Source organism: Haliotis cracherodii, unplaced genomic scaffold, assembly GCF_022045235.1.
Source record: "Haliotis cracherodii isolate W230 unplaced genomic scaffold, xgHalCrac1.p SCAF_25, whole genome shotgun sequence".
NCBI lineage: Eukaryota > Metazoa > Mollusca > Gastropoda > Lepetellida > Haliotidae > Haliotis > Haliotis cracherodii.
The window spans coordinates 8,666,666-8,686,962 of NW_027266281.1; the positions used below are offsets into that span (position 1 = coordinate 8,666,666).

General features: G+C 41.1%; 1 protein-coding gene across 6 annotated transcripts in view; it reads left to right on the top strand.

Annotated features, from left to right (window-relative positions):
- The window catches only part of LOC139472616 (upstream stimulatory factor 2-like), a 36,672-nt gene extending 16,612 nt beyond the window's left edge, over positions 1-20,060 (top strand). For 2 of the 6 annotated variants that reach the window (XM_071255077.1, XM_071255080.1), the window contains 6 exons: positions 10,006-10,116; positions 12,215-12,330; positions 13,629-13,791; positions 14,822-14,962; positions 15,293-15,399; positions 18,742-20,060. In XM_071255077.1, coding sequence (XP_071111178.1) covers positions 10,006-10,116; positions 12,215-12,330; positions 13,629-13,791; positions 14,822-14,962; positions 15,293-15,399; positions 18,742-18,963 — 860 coding nt within the window. In that variant the 3' untranslated portion in view covers positions 18,964-20,060. The remainder of the gene's footprint in view (positions 1-10,005; positions 10,117-12,214; positions 12,331-13,628; positions 13,792-14,821; positions 14,963-15,292; positions 15,400-18,741) is intronic. The other 4 variants (XM_071255082.1, XM_071255083.1, XM_071255078.1 and 1 more) reach the window with 3 other exon arrangements.
- Positions 20,061-20,297: the final 237 nt, after the last annotated feature.

Genomic DNA, 20,297 nt, shown 5'->3' on the forward strand with positions numbered 1-20,297 from the left:
TCTGCAACATAAAAACTGTCATTGTCTACAATACACAAGGACTCTGCAACATAAAAACTGTCATTGTCTACAATACACAAGGACTCTGCAACTTAAAAACTGTCAGTGTCTACAATACACAAGGACTCTGCAACATAAAAACTGTCATTGCCTACAATACACAAGGACTCTTCAACATAAAAACTGTCATTGTCTACCATACACAAGGACTCTGCAACATAAAAACTCATTGTCTACAATACACAAGGACTCTGCAACGTAAAAACTATCAGTGTCTACAATACACAAGGACTCTGCAACATCAAAACTGTCATTGTCTACAATACACAAGGACTCTGCAACATAAAAACTGTCGTTGTCTACAATACACAAGCACTTTGCAACATCAAAACTGTCATTGTCTACAATACACAAGGACTCTGCAACATTAAAACTGTCATTGCCTACAATACACAAGGACTCTGCAACATAAAAACTGTCATTGTCTACAATACACAAGGACTCTGCAACATAAAACTGTCGTTGTCTACAATACACAAGGACTCTGCAACATAAAAACTGTCATTGCCTACAATACACAAGGACTCTGCAACATAAAAACTGTCGTCTACAATACACAAGGACTCTGCAACATAAAAACTGTCATTGTCTACAATACACAAGGACTCTGCAACATAAAAACTGTCATTGCCTACAATACACAAGAACTCTGCAACATAAAAACTGTCGTCTACAATACACAAGGACTCTACAACATGAAACAATGAGAATGTAACCAAGATATAAATCTCAGAGCATGCTGCCCAAAACATGGAAACGACGGCACCACAACACACAAGGCAACAGCCTTCCGAACTAGCCATGCACAGAACAAGAAGGAAGTTGACAGTCATGTCATGTGGATCAACAAACAGCGAGTTCCTTTACATCTTACAGCAGTAATACAACAAAACACATCGAGAACATTCTGTATGGGTGCTGTAAGGTGTGCATTTACTTCCTGTTTGTGGATCCTCATCGCACGACTGCCAACTTCCTTCTTGTTCTGTGCATGCCTGGTTTGGAAGGCTGTGGTCTGCGTGTTTTGGTGCAGCCATTTCCATGTTTTCGGCAGAGTGCTGTCAAATTTATTAGGATTGGACGATACACCTACTGTGCGATCCGATACGTTTCATGATACCTTACGATCCAATATGTATCATGATACGCACTTGCATGTGCACTGATCTGTGGTGCGTAAGCCATCTTTTTCATAGACAGGATGGCCAAATACCTGATACACTGATGATTTACAGTTGGCAGTGTCAAGTATGACACAACAAATGAAAATATGTATGTTTCACTATTAACTTGCTCTGCTGATTAGTGTTTAGTGGAACAGTTATTAAATAAAAAAAATAAGGTCTGAATTGATATTTTTTGCTTCGTGTGTGATGATAGATACGTGTATTGAGAAGTAAAAAATCGTGATCTACCGATGCATCAGTGTGTCGTCCTACCTCTAAAATGTATGATGATGCGTCTTAGTTTTTGGTTATGTTCTTACACTAATGGTCCTTGCAGGCAATACAAGGGTGTTGGTTACGTTCGTACACTAATGGTCCTTGCAGGCAATACGAGGGTGTTGGTTACGTTCTTACACTTATGGTCCTTGCAGGCAGTACGAGGGTGTTGGTTACGTTCTTACACTAATGGTCCTTGCAGGCAGTACTAGGCTGTTGGTTACGTTCTTACACTAATGGTCCTTGCAGGCAGTACGAGGCTGTTGGTTACGTTCTTACACTAATGGTCCTTGGAGGGTGTTGGTTACGTTCTTACACTAATGGTCCTTGCAGGCAGTATGAGGGTGTTGTTTACGTTCTTACACTAATGGTCCTTGCAGGCAATACGAGGGTGTTGGTTACGTTCTTACACTAATGGTCCTTGCAGGCAGTATGAGGGTGTTGGTTACGTTCTTACACTAATGGTCCTTGCAGGCAATATGAGGGTGTTGGTTACGTTCTTACACTAATGGTCCTTGCAGGCAATATGAGGGTGTTGTTTACGTTCTTACACTAATGGTCCTTGCAGGCAGTACCAGGGTGTTGGTTACGTTCTTACACTAATGGTCCTTGCAGGCAGTATGAGGGTGTTGGTTACGTTCTTACACTAATGGTCCTTGCAGGCAGTATGAGGGTGTTGGTTACGTTCTTACACTAATGGTCCTTGCAGGCAGTAAGAGGGTGTTGGTTACGTTCTTACACTAATGGTCCTTGCAGGCAATACAAGGGTGTTGGTGACGTTCTTACACTAATGGTCCTTGCAGGCAGTATGAGGGTGTTGGTTACTTTCTTACACTAATGGTCCTTGCAGGCAATACAAGGGTGTTGGTGACGTTCTTACACTAATGGTCCTTGCAGGCAATATGAAGGTGTTGTTTACGTTCTTACACTAATGGTCCTTGCAGGCAGTATGAGGGTGTTGGTTATGTTCTTACACTAATGGTCCTTGCAGGCAATACGAGGGTGTTGGTTACGTTCTTACACTAATGGTCCTTGCAGGCAGTATGAAGGTGTTGTTTACGTTCTTACACTAATGGTCCTTGCAGGCAGTACTAGGCTGTTGGTTACGTTCTTACACTAATGGTCCTTGCAGGCAGTACGAGGCTGTTGGTTACGTTCTTACACTAATGGTCCTTGCAGGCAGTATGATGGTGTTGGTTACGTTCTTACACTAATGGTCCTTGCAGGCAATACAAGGGTGTTGGTTACGTTCTTACACTAATGGTCCTTGCAGGCAATACGAGGGTGTTGGTTACGTTCTTACACTAATGGTCCTTGCAGGCAATATGAAGGTGTTGCTTACGTTCTTACACTAATGGTCCTTGCAGGCAATATGAGGGTGTTGTTTACGTTCTTACACTAATGGTCCTTGCAGGCAGTATGAGGGTGTTGCTTACGTTCTTACACTAATGGTCCTTGCAAGCAATATGAGGGTGTTGTTACGTTCTTACACTAATGGTCCTTGCAGGCAGTATGAGGGTGTTGCTTACGTTCTTACACTAATGGTCCTTGCAGGCAATACGAGGGTGTTGGTTACGTTCTTACACTAATGGTCCTTGCAGGCAATATGAAGGTGTTGTTACGTTCTTACGCTAATGGTCCTTGCAGGCAATATGAGGGTGTTGGTTACGTTCTTACACTAATGGTCCTTGCAGGCAATATGAGGGTGTTGGTTACGTTCTTACACTAATGGTCCTTGCAGGCAATATGAGGGTGTTGGTTACGTTCTTACACTAATGGTCCTTGCAGGCAATATGAAGGTGTTGTTACGTTCTTACACTAATGGTCCTTGCAGGCAATATGAGGGTGTTGGTTACGTTCTTACACTAATGGTCCTTGCAGGCAATATGAGGGTGTTGGTTACGTTCTTACACTTATGGTCCTTGCAAGCATTATGAGGGTGTTGTTACGTTCTTACACTAATGGTCCTTGCAGGCAGTATGAGGGTGTTGCTTACGTTCTTACACTAATGGTCCTTGCAGGCAATATGAGGGTGTTGTTACGTTCTTACACTAATGGTCCTTGCAGGCAATATGAAGGTGTTGGTTACGTTCTTACACTAATGGTCCTTGCAGGCAATATGAAGGTGTTGGTTACGTTCTTACACTAATGGTCCTTGCAGGCAATATGAGGGTCCTGTAAGGTAATGAAATGGTGTAATGTACTGTACATTTTGAAAATTACTTTAGAGCCAGGGATGATTCAATGATAATGTGGACAGTGGTCAAGACCAGGTTATTTTTTCCATTTTCATGCCAACAAGTTTGACGTTTGACTCAATTCACATGGAAGTGTTTTTCCTAACTGCTCTTGATGTCCTATAGGTACAATGAATACTCTTGTGCATCCCCTAGGATGCAGTATCTTCTGTTTTCAATCTCAATATTTGTGTGTACTGGATGCATGAAACCCTGATCCTTCATCTCCATTCCATGAGGCAAAGAAAACCAACTTGTGTTTCAGGTAACCTGACCCAATCATATGTTTAACTTGCAACTAGGGCTGCAACATAAACACGATGAGGCCAATACGATTTGTATCATGAATCAGAGCTCCAGATAAGCTGTATATTTCTGTATATCTGATGCGTATTTTACGCAGAAACGCATCAGAAATACAGAAATATGCAGTAAAATAAAATCCAAGCGTATCAAATACGCAACGAACATTACAGATACGCTACAAAAATAAAACTTGTGTGTATCATCAAAATATTGTGAAGTCACCCTGCGTATTCGATTAGCAAATCAGCAACTTATTTTGAAATTATAAAGGGGCATTCCGTCAACCTTGCCAAACTCCACAATGACAGTTACATCATGATCATTTGCCATTATATTTCTTGTGGAAGTATCGTGGTATTTGTGAGTTCTATAAAGCTCTCTAACCCACATGACACCAGTTTGCAGGGACAAGATGAATAGTGTTTTTAAATATTTAACTTAAATACCCACATGTGTAAAAACTAGTGCGTTACAGAAATTTGAATACCCAGATAGAATTTCTGATACCCAATGGTTTTTAAAATGCATGGGTAAAATACCCACAACACCAAAAACTTATCTGGAGCTCTGATGAATATAGGATAATGAATACGAATATTAATTCACGAATACAATAACAAGTCAGCAGCTGATGTATTATATCTATGCATATGATATGTTCTTATGGGTATTTTTATGTAAATGCACATGCTTGCATATTCATAAATATTTGATTCTAGTGGCCACGAATAACAAATTCAATTCATGAATGGATACGGTTCGATTCACCGAATACACGAGTGAATCGTAACAGCCCTACCTGCAACCCAAATGTTTTTGTCATAAAGGCTGGAAACAGCTGTCCAGAAATCCATTTTTAACATCTGGAAAAGAAGCAGATATTTCCACATGTCATCTTTGCTGGTTCTTTTTTGACCTATGAAGAGAAGCAACATGGCAACATAACATCTGTTCTGAACATTGATCTTTGTTGAAAATTATCAATTTTTTAATTATAAGAACAACGAAACTACCAAGTGACAAAAGTAATTTTTCTTTGGCCTGAACATGTTGAAGATAAAGACTGTGGACCTATTTTAGGTGAGGTGAGGTGAAATGGGGTTTAACGTCGCGTCCAAGATTATTGCACTTATATAGCGACGTGCATGCATGTGTGTGTGTGGCTGCTTGTACAAGTCTGGACTGATGCCAATTTATAGTGCTAGCCCTCTGAGATACCATGCCGCAGTTTAACATGAATACCCCACTCAGACACAGTATACTGACTCCGAGCCGACCAGTCCTTGTTTTAGCCCCTTAATGCCGAGCGCCAGACAGGGTTACAACAAGTACCATCTTTTAACATCTTTTGGTATGACGCGGCCGGGGATCGAAACCCGGACCTTCCGCAAGACCAGGGAGGCGGTCTGAACCCATTTTAGCCGTACAGGGTTTTACATGACCTTGACATATTTTGTAGGGGACCATTTTCTAAATTTGAGAGTCATTCCAAGTTTCTATTTTGTTTAAGTTATGTGAGTTTCTTTTACTTCTGAACATTTAAACTGCTGGCGGGGTAGTAGTAAGTATTTAAGAAATAATGTTGTTAATACTCGGTCTGAATTTAGATTTCCTATCAAAAACTTTTGCGAGTATTTCAGAAAAATATTGTGTCAAATACCAGGAATTTCATGTTGTATAAAAGCGTGAACCATCACTATATTTCTGATGTTACAGCAGTAGATACTACCAGTTTTAGTCCACTAGCCCTTATGATGATAACATGTAGCAAAAATGTTTAAGAGGGCAAATCTCTACTAGTCCTTAACTATTGGGCAGTATGACCAGTGCCAGTTACTAATGCAGGGTGACCATCGCCGACTGAAGTGTCTTATCAATAACTTAGCACTGAGGTTACCTCACTAGTGAGCATGAAATCTACAACTTACGTATCTCCTACATTCAAAATCATGACCTCTTCCCAGTGAATACTCAATGCATTTAATCAAATCAGTAGCGAGAAAAGATGTTTTCTTGAGGACTAAGACAGGAGAGTCAACATTTTACAAGTTGTAAAACTGGACAATCAAGGATGACCCATGCCAAGCTTCCTTGTCAGATTGTGGGCCGGGCGGTCCAGGCGGTCCAGTCATCTGAGGTGCGGCAACTCTGTGCTCGTGGGTTTCACCAAAGTGATAAACATCTGAGACCTGTTAGCCATAAACCCATGATTGTGATTTCGAATCCCAGTTCGCCCTGTGTATGTTTCTAGGTTTGTCAGGTTTACTCATGATACTCAAGCTCGTGGGTTTCACCAAAGTAGTAAAGGTCTGAGACCTGCATCACAAGCTGAGAAGCTGTGACATAACTGGAGTACCATTCGAAGTGGCGTTAAACCCAACTCACTCACTCACTCACTCACTCACTCACATTTTCTAACTTTCATAACAATTCCTTACACTCATAAACTTTTATTGAAACCCATGAGCACGGGTATGGTGCTGACAAACCTAGAAACATAATCAGGGCGACCTTGGATTTGAACCAATGATCATAGGTTTCTGGCGTGCAACTCTGGTGGGAATAGCGGTGCCTTCTAAAGATGATTGGGCCACCCCAGCCTCTTCTTTATTTGGGACATGGAGTACAAACTGCAGAGCAATGAAGATACCCACGAATACGGTATGTGCTGACAAACCTAGGAACATTATGGGGGACATGATTTGGACTTCTAAGACAGCACTGCATATTGTTCAAGGAAGATAAATTAATTCAGAAATTTCTACACAGATTGAAAATTGAGGCCGATCATTTCATAGATTAGGCTAGAGAACGTGAAAACTAAAACAAAACTTATCTTTTGAAAGCAATGCCAGCCAGCTGCCAACACTGAAAGATCGTTCATTGATAAGACCAGATAGAAGGCCATGTCGTGTGAGATTTCTGGGGTGATTGGGAGTAGACTTTGTCTCCGGACAAGTGAACTCTTTTTGTTTAGTTTTGGATGGAGACAATTTCACAGTTGGGATGTTTCCACACCCATGATTGAGGGGTTGTTGATTACACAGTATTTGAATCGAGAACTTTTATATTCTTAACATCAGGGTTACATAATTTTGACTTCACTTTCATGAAATGTTCGAAATAAGCGCCTTCCCCTATGTCCGTGGCTTGTAGTTTTCCAGTCGGGCATGTAGTTTTAAATTTCTATAGATCCTTAAACTCGTTTTGGCCTGCAGTAAATTTTGATGTCGATTTGTTTTTTCACAATAAGCTGCACTTTGTTTGGAAGAATGCTTCGGGAGTTTAGTCAGGGCCTGTGGGTTCTGAAGTCTGTTGGTCCTGATGGCAGGCTGGCAATTGTTTTTATTTCGAACACAATCTCATTAAAATCAGATCTTAGTTCTCACTATCGCTAAACAAAGTTCTGAGGACACCCCATTAAGGGTCACGTCAGAACGACCTTTCATCCAACCAATCAGAGCGTCGCTTACCAGATCTTGAAAGTGACTGTCGGAATGTGTTTTCTAATCATGCAACCACGAAATATTTAACACGGAGTATTCCGAACGACAGTTACAGGTTTTATGATTATATCCATACAATCTACGCCATCTATAAGCCATTGCAGAATGTTCTTCTAATCAGTTTTAATTTTTTTAATTGAGAATACGTCAAAATATGTTTTGAAGCGTAGTCGCCAGTTTGAAACTAGTGTCGTAAAGCTCGAGAAAGCTGCCTTCTGATTGGCTAATGTCGATTTGTTGTCAGTCATTTCATTGGTCTGTCAAAATTTGCGAATGGTCGGTCTGACGTGACCTGTAATGGGATGTCCTCAGATCTTTGTTTAGTGGTAGCGAAAACAAATATCTGATTTTAATGAGATTGTTTCGAACGCTGCTTTTATGCTTAATTTCAAACACTGTTCGGTATAGATCCGAGCTCATTTTAAAACTGTGGGAGATAGCCATCAACACATTTAGTTAATTCAAAAGACAGAAACTTACCTGTTTTCCTGAATATTAAGACAGAGAGAGGTAAGTCCTTCAACAACCATGCATTCCAAATCGTGTTTGAGAAGGTACGCAAGCCAAGGTGTGTTCTGGTGCTTGTCATGAAAGAACATAATTTAATTAGGCGGCTATTTCTAGCACGGCATCATTCGACCTGGACGAAACTATGGTGGCAAATTGGTCAAGGGTAATTATTATTATCATTAAGCATGCAAGAAATAATTGTTAAATCGTTTAAAATTTGGATTTTTTAAAAGTTCATTTTTTTCTTAAATTTAGAGGTAATTTGAGATTTGCATTTAATGAAATACTACAGAACCAAGCATTAATACCTATTCCTTTCTATTGGTACTGTTACAAATGAATACATAGAGAATACTACACTCACAGTGTTCCCGTTTACTGGTAATTACCAGTTTTTTACCGGTAAATTTAGGCTTGGACTGGTAATTCAGGTGACTGCCAGTCCCTCTGGACCGGCAAATAAAGATCCTTATAAATCTTTGTTGAACAAAACATTGATCAGTGATATTCATTGAAATATATTTTTTTAAAGAAGTCAGCTTGTACCATCAGGTCATCCCCTTGTCTTTTTTTAGTGCAAGGAAATAACATTTCACTTTGCTTCGAGGTTAAATATATATTTGTAGTGACATTGTCTCGAAATATTAAAAAAAAGAAGAGAAAATTGTGACTGAAGTTTGTGTGAATGACATGTAGATCTAACTAAGTTATTTCAGAGATGACTCATTGCACTGAACATGATGTTGAAAGAATTAAAACAGCTTACTTTCATACATTTTTTATTTGTCAGAGCTCCAGATAAGCTTTTGGTGTTGTGGGTATTTTACCTATGCATTTTAAAATCATTGGGTATCAGTAATTCTACCTGCGTATTCAAATTTAAGTAACCCACTAGTTTTTACACCTGTTGGTATTTAAGTTAAATATTTAAAAAAACTATTCATCTAGTCCCTGCAAACTGGTGTCGTGTGGGTTCGAGAGCTTTATAGGACTCAAAAATACCACGATACTTCCACAAGAAATGATGATCATGATGTAACTGTCATCGTGGAGTTTGGCAAGGTTGACGGAATGCCCCTTTATAATTTCAAAATAAGTTGCTGGTTTGCTAATCGAATGCGCAGGGTTACTTCACAATATTTTGATGATACGCACAAGTTTTATTTTGTAGCGTATCTGTAATGTTCGTCGCGTATTTGATACGCTTGGATTATATTTTACTGTGTATTTCTGCATTTCTGATGCGTATTTCACGCAGATACGCAGCTTATCTGGAGCTCTGTTTGTTGAAAGTTGGGATTGACAAAAATTACGGGGGACTTGTAATTTTAAGAGGTGCCAGTCCACAAGGACAGGCTGTTTCAAATACCAGTGCGAACACTGGAATAAAGACATGATAAACTGGATACTCAAGGGTGCTGGATTGTGATTCAGTTCGATTTTATTCATTAAATTGAGCCAAAGTTTTCATACCTATTTGTTTGAACTGAAGTCGACTCAAGGAGTTGATGCCATGAGTTAAATACTGATAGTCCACAAGTCATTTTAAGAAAGCACTGTTCGAAATCCAGTGCACACTTAATGGATCCCTTGTCCTAGGCCTAGTGTTATATAAATTTGTAGATTTAGGCTTTATTAGGTGAACTGCAGATACACGCCTCAAGGCAGAGTTTGACATTGTCTGTTGCTCGGAGGCTTTTAAATTAAAAAAGGACTAGTGACACATCTGAGATGGCAACCGCTTTTAGTGAAAGATCGCCTTATTTCGAACACTGAAAAGTGTGTTAGAGAACTTGGTAGTTGGAGAAAACAACTAGCCCCTACACCCCTAGCTGACTAGGGCTTGTGTGGGACCCTGACCGTTCTTGCAAAGATTGGGTGTCGGTTGTAATTGCCAAATCCTTAACAAGGTTTCACATCTAAATTTGTTTGTGTGTGTTGCAGGGGAAACAACAGAAGAACAGGCGGCAGCTATTGCCAGTGTGGCAGCCAATCAGGGCACTCTGACCCTTGACCCCAATGTACAGTATCAGTTCCGCGCCGACAACACCCAAGGTTCATACCATTGTTTACTAAATAGGTGAAGTGAGGTGAAATGGGGTTTAACGTCGCGTCCAAGATTATTGCACTTATATAGCGACGTGCATGCACGTGTATGTGTGTGTGTGGCTGCTTGTACTAGTCCGGACTGATGCCTATTTATAGTGCTAGCTCACTGAGATACCATGCCGCAGTTTAACATGAATACCCCACTCAGACACAGTATACTGACTCCGAGCCGACCAGTCCTTGTTTTAGCCCCTTAATGCCGAGCGCCAGTCAGGGTAACAACAAGTACAATCTTTTAACGTCTTTTTGTATGACGCGGCCGGGGATCAAAACCCAGACCTTCTGCTCTCTGGGCAGACGCTCTACCACTAGACGACGGAGGTGGTCTGTTTACTAAATATCTAGATGGAACAATGTTGTAGCCCCATGGATTCCAGTTTAGAATAGACTAGGTCCCCTGGAACCAAAGCTTGTCGTAAGAGGCGATTATATGGATTGGTGACTTTGTGATGACATGTCATTGTACACCTCCGCGTTTGACGTTGTTCTTAACATCACTCACTGGATTGTCTGGTCCAGACTCAATTATTTACGGACTGCTGTCATATGGCTTGAATATTTAGTGTTATGCAACACAATAAAGAAAAAAGACTTGTGAGCCTTATTTCTATCTTTTCTACATGTAAAATATGCAGTCATAGACAATATCTTTGGTCATGTTGGCTGGCAGACAAACGCTGATGTATCTTTAACAGACAGTGGTAGATTCCGTGAGTGAGATATTTTACAGACTTGCCCTCGGGGGGTTTGACAGGTCACTAGTCAAGACTAGTTGTAAGGACTAGTTGTTTTCTCCTAACAAGTAGTTTCAGGGATTGTGGACTTATTTTGTTCAGTTGATGGTGTCTGCTGATCTTACAAGTCATTGAGGACTTGTGGCTGTGTTTAAACTTGACAGAGTTGCTGAGATTTTCTGAAAATCCACAATGCATATTCTTGTTTCGACTTCTGAATATTTAGTACATTTTGTTACTTAACGCTAAAACAGACTGCATCAACAATGGGATTATGACTGTGAACAGGGTAGAAATTAATCTGAAACCGAGCCATCTGATTGGGCTTCTGCCTTTAGTGTTGTGTTAGTGGACCCCGCCTCAAGCAGTGTCATAATGGAGATACAAATATATAGAAGTCATAGAATTATTTTTTTTTCCTACGCATAATATTCGGAATTGTTTTCCCCAGAAAACAGAATCCAGTAGGGGGGGTTGCGCATTATACATGGGTGCACGCTATACTCAAGAAAATACGATAGCACAGAAGACTAGTGTGAACCATATTTCACAGTCCTCAGAGTTTGTAGCTTGGTAGAACAAGACAACAATATTTACATTTCAAATTCTGTCAGTATCCAATCTCATCAAAATCAGACCTTAGTTCTCGCTACCGCTAAACAAAGATCTGAGGACATCCCATTACGGGTCACGTCAGACCGACCTTGCGCGAACTTTGACCGACCAATAAAATGACCAATCAGAAGGCAGCTTTCTCATGCTTTACGGCACTAATTTCAAATTTGCGACTACGCTTCGAAACATATTTGGACAAATTCTCGATTACAAATTTGAAACCTAAACAAAAGAACATTCTGGACTGGCTAATAGATGGTCTAGATTGTTTGATTAGAAATCACTTTCCGACTGTCACTTACATGATCTGGTAAGCGACTCTCTCATTGGTCGGATGAAAGGTCGTTCTGACCCCTAATGGTATGTCTTCAGATCTTTGTTTAGCGGTAAGGAGAACTAAGGTCTGATTTAAATGAGATTGGTCAGTATCATATAGTTCCAATTTGTAGCAAAATTGAAGCATTGAGAACTGGTTCAGAATTATAGCCCTTAAATGCTACGAGTCAATGAGGACTACCATTCCTGGATTTTGACCCGTCCTCAGCACATTTTAGTAGTGTATGGTGAAAATTGGACGAATAGAAGCCAGTTAGTGGGTTAGTCTTAATTTTTCACGAGTTAGGCACAAAAACATTTCTGTTTTGTTTTGATCGTTTGCCATACACTTCCCAAGGATATGCTAATGAGTGGAACAGATCTGAATCTTGCAGGTCAGGTGACGTACCGGGTGGTGCAGGTATCGCAGGATGGACAGGAGGCCACAGCGCAGGTCGTCACAACTTCAGCATTTCCATCGTCACAGGTGGCACAGGTGAGACACATTACCATGGTAACGGGATACAGGTGTAGGCCATACCATAACAGGTCATAGCGCTACAATGATGGCAACACCTATGCTTTAAAATAGAAGGGTAGTTGTAGACCAATGAGAAGTTTTTTAACAGGGCCCTGTTTCACAAAAAAATCTTAGCGCTATGACTCTTGTAAGTCTATGTTAAGATATGGGTGTTACTATAGGCATAGCATTGCTGTCGCTATATGAATAGGGCCTGGGGCACTAAGAGACCTCAGCACTATGACTTTTGTTAAACTGTGTTAAAGTGTGGGAGCTGCTATAGCTGTAGCACTAGGATCACCCTGTGAAACTGGGCCCTGCGTCACAAAGAGGCCTCAGCACTATGACTTTTGTTAAACTGTGTTAAAGTGTGGGAGCTGCTATAGTTGTAGCACCCTGATCGCCTTGTGAAACTGGGCCCTGGGCCGCAGAGAGACCTCAGCACTATGACTTTTGTTAAACTGTGTTAAAGTGTGGGAGCTGCTATAGTTGTAGCACTAGGATCACCCTGTGAAACTGGGCCCTGGGCTGCAGAGAGACCTCAGCACTAAGACTTTTGTTAAACTGTGTTAAAGTGTCGGAGTTGCTATAGTTGTAGCACTAGGATCACCCTGTGAAACTGGGCCCTGGGCCGCAAAGAGGCCTCAGCACTGTGACTATTTAACGTCTGTGTTGAAGTGTGGGAGCTGCTATAGTTGTAGCACTAGGATCACCCTGTGAAACTGGGCCCTGGGCTGCAGAGAGACCTCAGCACTATGACTATTTAACGTCCGTGTTAAAGTGTGGGAGTTGCTATAGCCGTAGACCCTGATCGCCTTGTGAAACTGGGCCCTAGGCCGCAGAGAGATCTCAGCACTAAGACTTTTGTTAAACTGTGTTAAAGTGTGGGAGTTGCTATAGTTGTAGCACTAGGATCACCTTGTGAAACTGGGCCCTGGGCTGCAGAGAGACCTCAGCACTAAGACTTTTGTTAAACTGTGTTAAAGTGTGGGAGTTGCTATAGTTGTAGCACTAGGATCACCTTGTGAAACTGGGCCCTAATTCTATTGGGTGGCCATTCATTGTTGCCTCATAATGTAGGGAGCTTGTCATATATCAATCACTTGTATAATTACGGGCCATTTTATTGCTAACCATGCTAATTATGGCAAAAAGCAAGAAACATAATAGAAAGTTTCCTTGACGTAAAAAGCTGCAAATGAGAACTGTTCTTTTTTCACCCAAATGCACATTGACAAAAGCCATTCCTTTACATGTATTAATGATGGTTGTAGACTGTGATACAGAGCCCCTTCAATGGAGGGAGCCCAACACCAGACAATCAGGAGGCAAGGTTTGCGTACTTCGCAGGATCAGGCGAACCCGTGAATGCAGTCGCCACTCAAGGGGATGCTGTTGCCGGGGCAACCGCTATTGGACCAGTCTCGGCAGCTGGAGGTATGGGCAGTGTTATTCAAATCCTGACTGAATTTGGCCAGTATCGGAAATATTTTTTACTCCCAAAAAGCCACGGGGCTTGTGACACATAAATGTAAAAGCCTGTCTTGAAAGTTGCAGGTCCACTTTAGTGAATGCTGTGTCACCATTTTGGTGGAGGGGGTTCAATGATGGCAGCTTCTGCTGCTGCTTGAGATGAACCAGTTGGATATATGCTTTAAAAGTTTGCAAACACAGAAGCTGATAACAAAGCAATGTTTTTTATCACCTCTTGGAATGTAATGAATTAATGTCGCAATTGGGTGTGAAGCGAATTTTTATTTAACTCAGTAAATCTACAGTGGCTGTCAAAATATTTACAATAACAAATGCTTTAACATGTTACTAGACCATGTAGACAGTCTTGCAGGCTGGGATATATTTGTAACAGTATGAAATATCTCAGTATCCCTATCGAAAGTTGAGTAGTATTGTATGACATTTTTCTTTCAACCGAATCAGTCCCACTGAGCGATGTTACTAGAGACGGATGTCAGCAGAACATGTAAAAGGCAACTAAGCTTGTCGTAAGAGACGACTAATGGGATCGGGTGGTCAGGCTCGCTGACTTGGTTGATGCATGTCATCGTATACCAATTGTGTGGATTTACAGACCGCCGTCATATAGCTGGAATATTGCTGAGTGTGACGTTAAACAAAAAAAACAACCTTGGACAACAATCAGTCATTGTCCAAGAATATGAACCAATCTTTTTTAATGCCGCACACAGCAATATTCCAGCTATGTGACGGTGGTCTGTAAATACCAGACAATCAAGTGATTGGTATGAGCATCTATCCACACAATTGTCATACGATGACGTGTATCAACCTAACCTACCGATCCCATTAGCTGCCTCTGTTGAAGTATGGGAATTAGGATCGTCGCAGCACTAAGATCGCTTTGTGCAAGTGGTTTATAGTTGGAGGTAAGTTCCATGTCGTGAATGTACATCGAAGACCTATGGTGATGAGGTTGTATTTGTATCAGCAGCAGGCCAGTTCTACGTGATGATGTCCCCTCAGGATGTGCTTCAGGGACAGAGGAACATCGCCCCCAGGACGACCTTCAGCCCAAAAATGGAGGGCCGGTCAACGCGGGATGACCGGCGGAGAGCCACTCACAATGAGGGTAAGACCAATCTCATTAAAATCAGATCTAAGTTCTCACTAGCGCTAAACAAAGATCTGAGAACATCCCATTTGCCGTTCTATATTGATAGTAATTTTGCTACAGACAAACTAGCTAGTATAAAGCGTTGGGACATTTTGATGATATACATATCTATGTCATTACCAACTACAGGAAAAGACCTTTCTGTTATTTTGGATGACAGTCAGTCAGTGTCCTATCAAATGAACCGATCGGCAGCCCTGCTTAAATTACATGAGCAGAATACCACCGACAAGGCCTACCATCTGAAGAAACGTCGGTGTAGCACCGGTTTGATTTTTGTTTCAGTTGAGCGGCGCCGGCGGGACAAGATAAACAACTGGATCGTTCAGCTGTCGAAGCAAGTCCCTGACTGTGCCCAGGAGCACACCAAGTCTGGTCAAGTGTCAGCAAGTGTATGTACTTACCGTATTCAACTTAAAAAGTGCCCAGGGCACTCTCAATATTAGAAATAGGGGGCTCTTATTAGAATAAAATTATGGTGAAAAAAAAAAACAGAGTTGAAAGATCTAAAATTTCTTGGTTTGTGAAGACAGCCTGGAATGATACCAAAGAAAAGTGTGCGTATTATACACGACAGATGTATTTTTCCAGAATTTAATTGCCCATAATTAAGGGTGCATATAACACATGAGTATGTATTATACATGAATAATAAGTCTTGTGTACATTGATCAATCTGAAGGTGTGCCAATTGGGATTGTTCACTAGTCAATATATTAGCTTATTATAGCAGGGCGCTTATTACGTCGAATACTTAACCTTCTTTCACAGAACAGCGTTAGAGATTGGCACTAGTCCTGTAGTCTTTGCCCAACTGCCAAATGGCCTTAAGGTATCATAAGGACTGGTAGAAATGTGCCCTTTTTAAGGGTTTCGCTATATGTTATCATCATATATATAAGGACTAGTGGACTAAAACTGTTGGTTTCTATCGCTGCATTTTGGCACAGTCATCGATGCAACTGCAATTCACTGTGCCGAGTTGCATCCCAAGGTGACCCTAATGGGTTGGATCCTCAGAGGGGTAGGCTAGTGGTTAAAGCGTTTGTTTGTCATGCCGGAGACCCGGGTTCCATTCCCCACATGGGTACAACGTGGAAGCACATTTCCGGTGTGCCCCCACCCCTGCTGTAATATTGCAGGGTTAGAACTAAACTCAAAAGCTTCACTTGCCCCGGTAAAGATAAAATGACTTTGTAATGTTAAAACAATGGGTAAATTTGTACTAGCCCAAATGAATTTGTACTAGCCTCGGGCTAGCAGGCTAGTGTTAATTTCTAACTCTGTATTGCTAAAAGTGGTGTAAAAACAATACTCACTGAACCTCAGATTGGCCCTAATAATAATTGACAGACTGATGACCCTGGGCCCACTTGCACAAAGCGATTTTAGCGCTAAGATGATCGTAACTCCCATACTTTAACATAGGCTTACAATACTCTTAGCGCTAAGATCGCTTTGTGCAAGTGGGCCCTGGTCAGTTGATGTCGACCAGGCTTTCATCCCAACAGTGGCAAAACACCCTTTTCTTGTGTCAGTCTTTAGAATGTCAGACCAGTGCATATGAATACGAGACATTTCATCTTCTCTTATTGTCTCTCAATGGTGACGCCATGCACAAAGAGCAAGCAAACTTTGTTTTGCTCACATTACACATGTGATACAAGGATTCATGCCAAGATATCTTGCCGTGTCGTACTGCCTCAAAGAGTCATTCGTTCATTATGATGTGTGTGAGTTTAACTTTACCTGCTCACACTCTGGTCAATAAAAGCCACAGAACTTTTCTATATTCAATAGAAATCTCTGTTAAGAGCAGAGTTGACTGTATGATTCCGACTATGTCATGATAGTGATGATACCAGGTATTCGCGGACCTGTGAAGATCCGGGTTAGAATAGGTCTTCAGCATCCCATGCTTGCCGTGAAAGGTGACTATGCTTGTCGTAAAAAGGGACTAACAGGATCGGGTGGTCAGGCTCGCTGACTTGGTTGATGCATGTCATCGATCCCAATTGTGTGGATCGATGCTCATGATGTCAATCACTGGATTCTCTGGTCCAGACTCGATTATTTTACAGACCGCCGTCATATAGCTGGAATATTGCTGAGTGCGGTGTCAAACAACAAACAAATCACAAACCAGGTGTTCGCGGAAAGGTGAGCGTATCCTGCCTCACGGGTGGCACCCGTCACAAACACATGCAAAGGCAGGTTAATTGTTCACCTGAAAAAAATGCCTACTGAAACAACTGCGGGATTCTTAGTGAACTACTGGTATGGCAAGTTAGGGGTAAACAAGTCTGTATTTCCTGCCACACTAGGTTGACATTACAGGGATATGACTAAGAGTGCTTGAAGTTTCTTGCATTGTTTGAAATTATTGAAAGTCTGCACTCTGCATGTCCAAGACTAGTAAAATCAGGACGAAGTAGTAACATTTTCTAGTGGACTACCGCTTTCACCATTAGATTGATTGCAACTCTGTAACAAATAAAAAAAAAAGGAGGACCAATGAAAATATACAATTATGTTCTTACCCTGTCCAGGATTTTAATTTTTTCATTCATTCAGGCACAAATATTTTCTTACATTGTTGTCCCAGAGCTCCAGATAAGCTTTTGGTGTTGTGGGTATTTTACCCATACATTTTAAAATCATTGGGTATCAGTAATTCTACCTGCGTATTCAAATTTCTGTTACCCACTAGTTTTTACACATGTGGGTATTTAAGTTAAATATTTAAAAACACTATTCATCTAGTCCCTGCCAACTGGTGTCGTGTGGGTTCGAGAGCTTTATAGGACTCAAAAATACCACGATACTTCCACAAGAAAGTGTGATGGCAAATGATCATGATGTAACTGTCATCGTGGAGTTTGGCAAGGTTGACGGAATGCCCCTTTATAATTTCAAAATAAGTTGCTGATTTGCTAATCGAATACGCAGGGTTACTTCACAATATTTTGATGATACGCACAAGTTTTATTTTGTAGCGTATCTGTAATGTTCGTTGCATATTTGATACGCTTGGATTATATTTTACTGTGTATTTCTGCATTTCTGATGCGTATTTCACACAGATACGCAGCTTATCTGGAGCTCTGTTTGTTGAAAGTTGGGATTGACAAAAATTACGGGGGACTGGTAATTTTAAGAGGTGCCAGTCCACAAGGACAGGCTGTTTCAAAAACCAGTGCGAACACTGGAATAAAGACATGATAAACTGGATACTCAAGGGTGCTGGATTGTGATTCAGTTCGATTTTATTCATTAAATTGAGCCAAAGTTTTCATACCTATTTGTTTGAACTGAAGTCGACTCAAGGAGTTGATGCCATGAGTTAAATACTGATAGTCCACAAGTCATTTTAAGAAAGCACTGTTCGAAATCCAGCGCACACTTAATGGATCCCTTGTCCTAGGCCTAGTGTTATATAAATTTGTAGATTTAGGCTTTATTAGGTGAACTGCAGATACACGCCTCAAGGCAGAGTTTGACATTGTCTGTTGCTTGGAGGCTTTTAAATTAAAAAAGGACTAGTGACACATCTGAGATGGCAACCGCTTTTAGTGAAAGATCGCCTTATTTCGAACACTGAAAAGTGTGTTAGAGAACTTGGTAGTTGGAGAAAACAACTAGCCCCTACACCCCTAGCTGACTAGGGCTTGTGTGGGACCCTGACCGTTCTTGCAAAGATTGGGTGTCTAACATTGTTATCCTATTTGTTTCAGAGCAAGGGTGGGATCCTAGCCAAAGCCTGTGATTATATTCAGGAGCTCCGCACAGCCAACCAAAGAATGGCCGAGAGTTTAAAAGAAACGGAAAGAATATCCATAGATAATGAACTGCTTCGCCAACAGTGTGAGGAGCTTAAACAGGAAAATCATTTATTACGTACACAGCTTCAGCAGCATGGGATTGTGCCCCAAGATCTGGCCGGGAACCCGACATAGTGCAGCAGTCACTGTGCTTGTTATTCTTCTTGTTCATGGTGGTCCAAAACTGTACAAACTTCGGTGGTGATGTGATTCATCAGCTGTGTGTGTATATAACTGATCGACAATTGGACAGAAAATTGACTGCGTGGAACAGACAAACAGAAATCAGATGTGTTTTTCTGAATCTTAATTTGGGGAAATCCATCTCGTATATTTATTTTTGTGGTTTTAGAAATGGAATATCAAGTGTAGTGTCAATGATGTTCAATCAAGGGATGACCTATGTGCTATGACAAGGGTTGGAAAAGTGAATATGCAATACTGGATTTGCTCGTTCATTGGATCACGTGATAAAGGACACGCTTAAGGACAAAATGGCGCTGGCAAAGTCATCGTCGAGTGGCCCACATGTTAAATGTAGCCACAGTTCCTTCTATCAAGGCGACGTCTCGATATGTATATAAAGTCTACATCAACCGATAACCAGCTTGTTACTCACTGAAAGTGGGTTCAATGGTGTGCAGAAAAGCCGTCTGCTGCAGAAGAGACGCCATTTTGTTGAGCGTGTCCTGTGTTTCGTGATCAACAAGTCACAATCGGAGATCTCGCGGACCAGAAAGTGGACTAGGCCCAATGGGTCTGACGGACAACTTAACTTCATCTCTGGATGGACTAGACATTACTTCATCCGATGTTTAATTTGTTATTTGCACAGTAATATTCAGTACCATCCCTGGGATTAGTGTTGATTTCATTGAGATGAATATTTATTGGTTGTATTTACATCATTGTACCTGGAGTTAATTTTATGCCTCTCTGTGTATGACAGCAACACTGCTGGAAGCGTTCTTAAAATCTCTTTGACACACCACAAGGAACCAATTAAAGAAAGACAAGTTCTATGGATGAACAACTTTATTACAATTAGTGCCACCTTTCAGTGTAGATCCTAACACCTTTATCAAGAAAGTGTTCATCCATAGCACTTGTCATCTTCTCACAGTTGATCTTCTTGTCAACTTCTAAATGCCGCTGAAAGAAGGAACCAATTGTTTAATATTCTTTAGGGGCAGAGGACTTGGGTATGGGCGGAGGCAGGGTGACGGGGAGACATGGAGCCTGACAAGCTTTTTCATTTCAGAAGTCGTTTGGTTTTGTTTTTTTTTAAATCCAGCATGTCAGGTAGACAAGTATTCTTAGGTGTAAACTTTGAGGCAGTGATCTGGTGGAAAGCCTTCAAGTGAAGAGGTTGCTAAAATTAAACAAGACTGTCAAATCTGGTCTCAGTTTTCTGTTCTTGTCCTGCAACTTCTGAACCCTGCAGGGCAAGAATGCAGTACGGGGCTCGA